Source organism: Sphaeroforma arctica (genome assembly GCF_001186125.1).
Source record: "Sphaeroforma arctica JP610 unplaced genomic scaffold supercont1.715, whole genome shotgun sequence".
Taxonomy (NCBI): domain Eukaryota; class Ichthyosporea; order Ichthyophonida; genus Sphaeroforma; species Sphaeroforma arctica.
This window is the reverse complement of record NW_014039843.1, coordinates 1-9,758: the sequence shown is the minus strand read 5'-3', so window position 1 is coordinate 9,758 and position 9,758 is coordinate 1. Positions and strand designations below refer to the sequence as shown.

General features: G+C 40.3%; 2 protein-coding genes and 1 non-coding gene across 3 annotated transcripts; 2 read left to right on the top strand and 1 right to left on the bottom strand.

Annotated features, from left to right (window-relative positions):
* Positions 1-1,545: 1,545 nt before the first annotated feature.
* SARC_30176 lies at positions 1,546-1,617 on the bottom strand. The gene has a single exon. It is a non-coding gene; the product is annotated as a tRNA-Trp (tRNA).
* A 330-nt stretch (positions 1,618-1,947) lies between these two features.
* SARC_08197 (hypothetical protein) lies at positions 1,948-7,714 on the top strand. The gene is made up of 4 exons (XM_014297835.1): positions 1,948-3,288; positions 4,865-5,149; positions 7,057-7,138; positions 7,282-7,714. Exon 4 carries the CDS (start codon positions 7,402-7,404, stop codon positions 7,600-7,602), a length of 201 nt encoding a protein of 66 aa, XP_014153310.1. The 5' UTR covers positions 1,948-3,288; positions 4,865-5,149; positions 7,057-7,138; positions 7,282-7,401; the 3' UTR covers positions 7,603-7,714.
* Positions 7,715-8,164: 450 nt separating this feature from the next.
* On the top strand, positions 8,165-8,546 carry SARC_08196 (hypothetical protein; the record flags this gene model as incomplete). Its single annotated transcript, XM_014297834.1, has 1 exon — positions 8,165-8,546. A coding segment is annotated over one exon (382 nt), but the record flags the coding sequence as incomplete, so codon positions are not given.
* Positions 8,547-9,758: the final 1,212 nt, after the last annotated feature.

Sequence of the window (9,758 nt, the reverse complement as noted above, 5' to 3'; positions counted from 1 at the left end):
ATAACGTTTTCTCTATAGGAAGTAATCACGAAGGTTGATTGTGAACAATATTCGCTACCAGAGTGTTCCTTTTGTTTACTTCTGTCCTTTTGCCAAATATACCATGCCTGTTGCAGTTGCCAGATTATATATAGTTCCCAAACTGATCGCTACACAAAGCATTGATACACATATTCTTAATGATTAACTAACTCTGATGACGTCCATCTGCCCTGTTTGATTTCTAAACCCGACGGTATGACCCGAATGTATCTCACAGTGCCGTCAAAGTTTTGGTAATATGGTAATTGATTACTGAATACGGCAGGCAACTATGATATCAAGCTCGGGATAGTATAATCGACATTTAGTACGACGTGTTGGCTACATAATGGATGCGCGTAGCCTACAACAACGAGTGTGTAAAATGTGTCAGTATAAGTAGCATCCGTCACAAAGCGGTTGAGATTTAGGGAAGTGCTCTGTCATGAGAAAAAGCAATCCGCTAGATATACAAGGGACCATTACAGTATAATGGTAACTGACCACACGCCAATGTGATGTAATCTGAAGTTAATGTGTTAAGATTCATTCGGCTATACCAATACCCTGAATGGCTTGCTGGCAAATCTCGTTGAAATATTCGGTAGATAGTCACGCAGAAACTTCTAAAATCTCGTTGACCAACTGACTTCGCCACGCTGAGCGAATGATTAATTTGTATTGTGTAGAGCACTTTGATCAAAGGGATACGGTCCCAATAAGATTTTTCATCTTTAATGAAGCCGTCGACAATATTTGACAACTTATAACATGAAGTTGACAATAGTACACATAATTATTTCAACCGACGACAGTTAAAATAATAGATTTTATTCAGTAAAACCTTACACTGTGCAATCCAGCAGGTCAACCCCGCTATTACAGACGGTTGAGGAATGGCAATTCACTCCAAGGATTTACAAACACAACATAAGTGCTGTAAACTTCGCTTGCGTGTAGAGTGAATGATGAAATACACAGAGATTATTCACGGTACAAGGTTTGAAGAATGTGGACTGCTAAGCATATTTATTGACAACATTGCTTTCCATGCTGATAATGTTGGTGAAAAAATCAGTTGCATCTGCGTTGCAATATGTCAGGATATATCTCAAGTCTCCATTCTGCGTACTTTCAATGCAGTAAAATCACTTTCAGAATTTATGAATTGTCAATTTGTCCAAACATTGATCAAGACATCGAAATACTATACATTCGAATTAAGTAGGAGCGAATAGCTCTTCGCTTCCCGATGGTTCATCTTTGATATGACTATAAGGAATAGCGGATATATCGGTTCAGTCACAGAAATCAATTCAAATCGAGCCAAACGACCAGGTAGCAAGTGATACTATACCAGTTTTTACAGTATACCTAACACATATGTCGAAAAATGAAAAATGGGGACGAGCATCCAACATATAAGGAGACTGAGAACGAGTGCGCATAAACATAATTTGATTGACGACACATGATTGATTGGTGACATAGGTGAGGAGCCTCAAAATCCTAACAGAAAAAAAATGACCGGTGAAAGGATCGAACTTCCGGCCGTAAGGTTTGGAATCTTACGCTCTACCGCTGAGCTAACCAGCCATGTATGATCAGCGTGAGATTTACTTACAGATAAGTAAAAATAGAAAAGCATTGAAGTGTTTAAGTGATTTTACAGCTTGATTTATGGAAGTCATCAGAGTTAGCTCACTCCCGAGAGCTAATCAAGTTGCTTAAGATACTCCCAAGAGTTGAGTTATTACTTAACCGACTTCCAAGAGCAGATTAAGTTTCTCAACCGATTCCCAAGAGTGAATTAAGCCTGTCAACCGCAACATTCTGATAATAGCTGCGGTTCTATGTGAGTCACAACCTATGCGGAAAGGCATCATGTGATCAGCGTGAGATTTAGTTGCAGAGAAGTAGAAATAGAAAAGCATTGAAGTGTTAAAGTGTTCTGCATAAGGTTTCTCATACTGACCATATGAGTTTTTACCCTGGCCAGCCCAAGCGGCTGAACACTAGCACAAACATCTTAGGTATAAAACCAAAGGTGAGGTCAGAAATAAATACATACATTTGCACTTTATCTAAAGTCTACTACATTGCACTCTAACATCATTCTCATTAAAAAGTTGTTGTAACCCTTTTTGTAACTTAATGGACTTTCGTCCATATGAGTCTGATTGCATAAATGTCATTACTTGACACCAAGGACACCGGCGATCGACCGTCACATATCCCTCTGAGGATGGATTCAGATAAAGTACTCTCTTGAGGTTTCGGCATATTTTATTTAGTTAAAGGTGCACGCCATATATATGGTTGACAGTATGGCTCCTGGGTCTTTACGATTTATACACTCTTGTATTTCTGTCGACATTGGGAGAGGATCAACACAGAAGCTTTCGTTGTTGACCTTCTAGTTCTGACAACACTACATAGTTATAGTTGATACATGTAGGGTTTTCCGTGCAAGTACAGCACTAGATATCCAAGGGTTGTAAAAATCGCTTTCCCCAATAGTGCTATGCTTGAAGTCAAGTGTATATATTCCAGGTTCAAAGCGAATGATTTGTTAATTTCCTGTATATGTATGTTCTTGAGAAGCATCTCAGATTTTAAGCCGTGCACACAGTTGTGGGTATCTTGTAGCATATAGGGTCCAGATTATCAAAAAGCTAATCCAAATCCCAAAACCCAGGATCATCCAATATTGAGTTTTGGAATTAGGATTAGAATATTTCTGATATTGGAGTCATCAAAAATATTAGCGGTAGAACCGGTAAACTATACCGGGATGAGAGATACACTCAAGTAAATCCTGAGTCTAGTAAATTAGAAAACACAAATAAAGACTCAGTTCAGTTCTCTCAGACTAGGGACTTTTCCTAGCTGAGATAACTGTACTTGAGAAGAAGTCTATTGTATCCTTGGCTCGTACCTGTCAACTACTCTCCATACACTACATTTTTTACAATATCCTTACTTAGATAAGTCAAGTAGCTTACACTTAACAACGTACGTAACAAGTGAAGTATACTACCAAAGTATCGAAGAAATTTTATATTAAACAAGCTTCATTTCAAAGAAGAGATACTAGAAGAAGCCCCAACAAATAAACCAAGGAAGCAAGCCACAGAAGAGGAGGAAGTCGGACGTGTTCCCACCATCTAGCAGGTGTTGGGAGAGCTCAACAAGAAGTCAGTAGAGGAAGCAATGAAGCAAGACCAAGTCTCTACTCACTAGCAGACATCGAAATAGAAAAATAAGGTAACAATATCGTGTTTAAGCGTGACGTTTTAAATATCCAAGGTGAGCATATCGTGTTTTGATAGAGTGTTGTCAAGTATAGAGAGGAGAACCAGTAAGTGTCAAAGTTAGGGCACATACTAGTGAAAATTGATAAGCTGTCACAGTGATTGATTTATCAATGTTGGGGATTTTTGGCCGATTTAGATAAGAAAACATCCTGACGTATGGACCCCAAAAAGGACATCACTACACTTCAACAGAAGTCTCTCTACACAAGTGGTAATAACATAGTACACAGTAAGTAGAACATTTAATAGAATTGGCTATCTAGGGCTCAATTAGATCAGTGCAATGGGACATGCCAGCACTTCTGAGACCAGAGGATCCTTATAATTATAAATAGGAAGTATCATTTCAGTCACAAGTAGCTTCTGAGATCAGAAGATACTTAATAACTAAGTTTTCGAGTGCGACACTCAATCGCAGGGCAAAGGCAGACCAGATCATACAATATTATACTTGCAATCATACAAGATCATACTTGTCTAAATCAGACAAGGAAGACGTAATCATATGAGATCATACTAGCTAACTAAATCACTATTACACACATCAAACCCAAACAAGAGTGACTAGACACAAGGCTTTGCACATAAAACCCAATACTGAGGGTTAGACTAGAAAGCTCATGCGCACAACCAGACCATGTAGTATCTGTGAAATTAACGAATTAGAACTGAAATCACACCATCTAGACAAAGCATCATATCGAGTGCTTCTCAAAATAAAACACAGCCACATACCAACGACCTGATCAATTACAATTAATACCTAAAAACGAACAAGAAAGGAAGGAAGTGATGTACACCTGTGAAATGAGATTTAGAAAACACATCAATAAAACCAAAGTATATGTTATAGAAAAATACTGCACACAAAGGTTTAATACGAAAACTAAGAACATATGCGTGACAAGAACAACATATGAACACACACCATCAACCTGATCGTGTACAATTAGTACCCAAATAAATATCAAGACAGAACGACGGGGACATACCCATGTTGAATGAGATCGGTCAGATCACACTCGTAAAGACATAACACAAACACTGGCACTGGCTACACAAGAAGAACAAAGTCCCAACGCAGATCATTGAGCAGAAATAGAACAATTGGTTCAGTGCATGTCCGAACATAACCGCCATTAGCAAAGTTCACAGGATACATGACACGACACAAAGTGAACAGATCATCCGCTACAAACACACAAGCGCACATTGTAGCATCCGGGGACCAGGGTATCAGAAAAGCCAATACTAAGCCCAAAACCCATGATTATCAAACACTGAGTTTTGGATTTGGGATCCAATATTTCTGGTGATTAAGTGATCAGAAATAGAAGCGGGAATACCGGTAGATGATACTGGGACTCTCGCGTGTGAGAGAAACACTTGAGTAATAGTTGAGTCTAGTGTAGACAATAACAAGCACAAATGTAGACTCAGTGTGAGTCCCTCGGCCTAGGACTTTTATCGTTTCTTAACTGTTACTCTTAAACTCTACATTTTCGACAATATCCTTACCACGGCAGGTCACGGAACTAGTGATAGCAGGAGTACACACTCCTGAACAACACAACTAAAATATATTGTCTTCAAAAACGTGCTTTATTCGAAGAGCTAAATAGTACAAGGGCAATAGTACTATTCGGGAACGGAAAGAAGACGCTTCAGCCGAGGAAAGAAGGTTTACCGGAGACCAAGCACAACATAATCTGGAATCAGGATCAACCAGAAGTTTCCAGCCAGAAGGTGGAAAGAACGAGGAGAAGAACCCCAGAGGTACTTCACAGAAAACCCTGAGGTCAACAAGTAAGGTAAATACTGTTGAACGTGAACCAGGAGTGTGAAAAGGGTTCCCCGTGTAAAATTTGTCACAGTGATTGATTTATCGATGTTGGGAAACAAAACTTTGTAAAACAAGTGAGTCACCTGCAAACAGTGTACAATCAGTATGACATGCACACCACAAGCAAGCAGCCAAACTAAAAAAGACAGAGATGGATCCAACATTACCTAAGACACAAACTAAATGCTCAACATTAGCTAAGATACACTCTCAAGTTAAGGAACTGTAAAAGAACCATACAGACCTCCACAATCATAAGACTAACAAGATCGTACTACATAACAACGATCAGATCGGACATACCATGCTTAAAACACCAAAATTGTGCAGTACACAAGAGAGATCAGATTCGGTCTCCAATACAGAAGTATAAAGCCTGCACACTTACCTAAGTAATAAATATTAGAGCTACACACAAACAAATCAAGACTGCCAAGTATGCACATCGATAGGAACGAGATTGAATAAGCAAATATTACAGAAATCGCAGAGTGACAAGCATTAGTTAAATCAACTTAGAAATCGCACAACAACAAGCAAAATAGAACACCTGATACCAAGAACGAAGAATAATAGTGACATGTGGGACAGCTACAAACACATAAAGAACAGGCACATCACCATCAACATAAATCTTAAGCACGCAGCCATGAGATAGAGATAAATGGTCATGAGATCACAATAAGATAAGTAACGGGTACAAATACTAGTTTACAAAACAAGTGAGTACACTACTGAGAACAGGTGCAGAAAGGCTTGCGGTCACACTCAGAAAAGAAATAGAGTAGAGTCTAAGGTGCACGGACATGATAATGAAAACAAGTACATAACTAGTACAAGCTTTAGTATAAATGACACAAGGCGCAAACAAAAACTTGGTTCAAGAATACTTCAGAACAATAGATAAACTCCAACGGTGCACTACTCACACTCCAATCACAACAAACACGAGGCAAGATTGAAATTGGCATGCACATCAATCATTAAATCATGTGGTTGGATAAAGCATGTCAACATAACACGCAAGACATAAGCACAAGAACGATATGTCTCAGTAATGAACTCCACATTACGAACATAATAACAAACACAATCTCGAAGCCAACATCCATGGACAAGAAAGCACGACCTCAGAATCACACAACCATGAATGGGAGAACACATCAGATGCGAGGCTAAAAAATGTATGAACAAAGTTTAAACACCATATACACATATATAAACAAAGTATAAACACCATGTACACATATATAAGCACAGCAGTCTAGAAAACGGACCAACATCTCAGATCTCAAGAAGATTCAGTTCATTTGACCAACGTAAATGTACTAAGGGAGACCCAAGAAACAATAGTTACAAGACTCTAGGCACACACAAGCACAACAAGTCCTGAACAGCCAACAAATCGAGTATACAGAATATCGAGCAGAGGCACTAGCTACAACACTAAAAGCACAGCTTCGACAAGCGGATGCAAAACACAGCGCAGGGCATTCTAAGGAGGCAATACAGTAAGACAACATTACCATATCAAGATCACAAGCAATAGTAGTGACTTTATAAATCAGAATAATCTGTGTATGCACACCAAATATATCAAATAATTTGATGGACACAGTTCGGTAGTGCGTCGCTAACACGAACTGCAACGACTCAAGACAAGTCATACTACAAGATATCAAAAGTTCGGTAGACTAACACGAGACAGAAACAAAATTGAACATAATAATAATTAAAACCATAAACCAAAGCTGTCCACACAGTAACTGGGTTCACACAGGAAATCAAGTTTGTAATAAGTACGTAGATAAACCAAGATAAACCAAATTTTGTCTACTAAACCGAAAACTCTCAACATAAATCCAAGTGTCACAGAGAACGTCAAGTTGAGTCGATCAAGTGCAAGATACAACATCAGACTTCTACACAATACACCACAAGGAAGCCCGACACAAAGGTACTCGACCGACTTTCAACAAAGTAACCGTGTGAACCTAAGGGAGAACTTATACTTATATCAGAGAATAACGATACGTATTACACTACATGAACAACAAACGAACACGTAGTCTGACACAACAATGAACGTTCAACACACAGAACAGTCAATGGCGTCTGCGCCCTACAAAAGAACACGAGCAACACGAAGGAGTCTACGCACACAAGACACAAGTGAGTACAAGTCGCAGCGCCAGTACAAGGCCAGTACAAGCAGACACAATGCCAGTCTCACAAATGTCTTCCCGCACCGCTTCTCTACACAATGGGGAGGAAGCGATTTGCATGGACGATGAGTCCACACCAGCAAGAGCTACATTGGATCCAGCAATGAGTAAGTACAACATAGTCATGGACAAGACCATCTTTGAGGGCAACTTCTACATTGTAGATATACTAGTGGACGGCGGACGACCCCATTGACATACGAGCACTCCACAAACTCCGCAAAGCAGTTCACGACCAACAACCCAACAGATTGATACCAGTATTAGATCAGTAGTTGTCAGAGCTATACAATAAAGCTATGAAGTGATCATGACGAGTGTATTGCAATCAGTGGCTCTATGAGCGAGTTAACTCTAATTAGATCTCATGTAGGGAATAAAATCTTAGAACCAGAGATGGACAAACTACTCAAAATGATTGAGTTTCCTAAGTGGCCAGCAGGCAAGTATGTCAGCATGGCTGATTGTCGTGATACAATTGAGCTTGTATTTGTAGCAATATACTTGTTCGCGAGCACAAACATGCTATAAGTACAGCCCCTATCACTTGTACAAGAACTGCTCAGACAAACGGACACAACGGAGGTATCGCGCACTTCACTGAAAGGGAGGACTACAATATATTGATTATTGACAACTTGCGTCGCACTCCAGTAGACTATCTACTATAAAAGTAGCTCCACGACTTTTATGTCACTCGCATGAATGTTGAAGTCCGAGAAGCACGATTACGTCGCACAAGGGTTTATAGACTGATCATGGCGCAAACAAAGCGTGATGGTAGTAGTGGACACTTGTCTGACATATCAGAGAAGGTATTCCGTGAACTCACTGAAGATATGATCAGACAGGCAACCATAACACAAGCTAATCGCAAGCGTGACAGCAAGCGCGCACGAAACGACACCATCCCTGACCAGAGAGTCACTCGCCGAAGAGTGAGCATACCTCTAGGAGGTCCACCCAGAGGTGGGGGCCAGCCAAGAGGTGGCGAACAACAAGGAGGACAAGGCAGAGGTCGCCCCATAGGACAGGCTACTGACACCCCAGCACCGCGAGGACCAAGACCTTACCCACACTGTGGTATCAACCCTTCACCACACGCGTTCAGCAAGTGCACCAAAGAAGACGAAAGCAACCGTCTGTAGCGCAGAAATCTCACCCTGCCCATATCGACCAGTTGGTCATTACAAATGGCAACAAGGTGCAGGAGATGAATGAGGATATATGAAAATCTTGGTGGTCGGAGGCTAACATGATAAACATGGTAGACATTTGAATGCACACACTGTCTGACGAAGAAACGTTGTTTATAAATGCCAGTGGTATTGCTTACATCATTATTTCTATACTTCCTAACCCACGAGACCAAAGATTGCACATATACATACAAATCAATGGCACCACATACAACGCACTAGTAGATACAGGAGCACAACGCTCTTGTATGGATCACAGTGTAGTAGCTGAACTATAATTGTTCGTCAAAGCACAACCTGGCTACATACAGCTAGCACAATCAGATGCACGAGTACAACGCACAGGTTCCACAATTACGGCGGTAGAAAAACCTCAAACTGTTTTGAGGTGCTCGACCTCCCAGACAAGAAATCACTAATTCTCTCAGGTATGGATACTCTACCATACTTATGCATATATCTGGCTGGGATAACCAATCCAAGTATACCAACAGATGCGAAATGCGAATCACTTCTCACACCACATGAAGAAGAACTTGAGCAAGTACAAGAAGGATTCAGAGACTTGCTCTCAGACTTGTTAGATAAGAACGGTTAGATTCCACCAGATGTACACTGGAATCTACAAGGATCAGTAGTGGAGATACCAAGTCAGGAGGTCAAAGCCAAGAACATTCGTCACGCTAAAGTGAACTTTGTTCCACACAAATACATACCACAAACAGTCAACGACGGCCACATATACAAACGAACAACACCCACACTGATAAATCTACCATTACAATCCACATGGGAATTCGAACAGACGGGTCGGTTAAAGAAAGTGCGCACATGTTTGGACTTAAGAGAAGTCAATCATCAACATAAACAAGTTAATACCGTATTACCCGAAATAAAGGAAGTACTCCACAACCTACAAGGTGAAAAATTCTTCTCTATATTGGACTTAACAGGAGGATTCCACCACATTCGAGTACATGAAGATGGCCAACACTTCTTTACCTTTTCACAGAGAGGGGCACGATACTCATTCAAGCCAGCTCCGTTTAGACTACACTCGCTAACAGCACAATCCCGGCGAGTGATGGCCAACCTCCTCATTGACATTAAAGGAGTACAAGTATATGTGGATGACATAGTCATTGCCAGTATA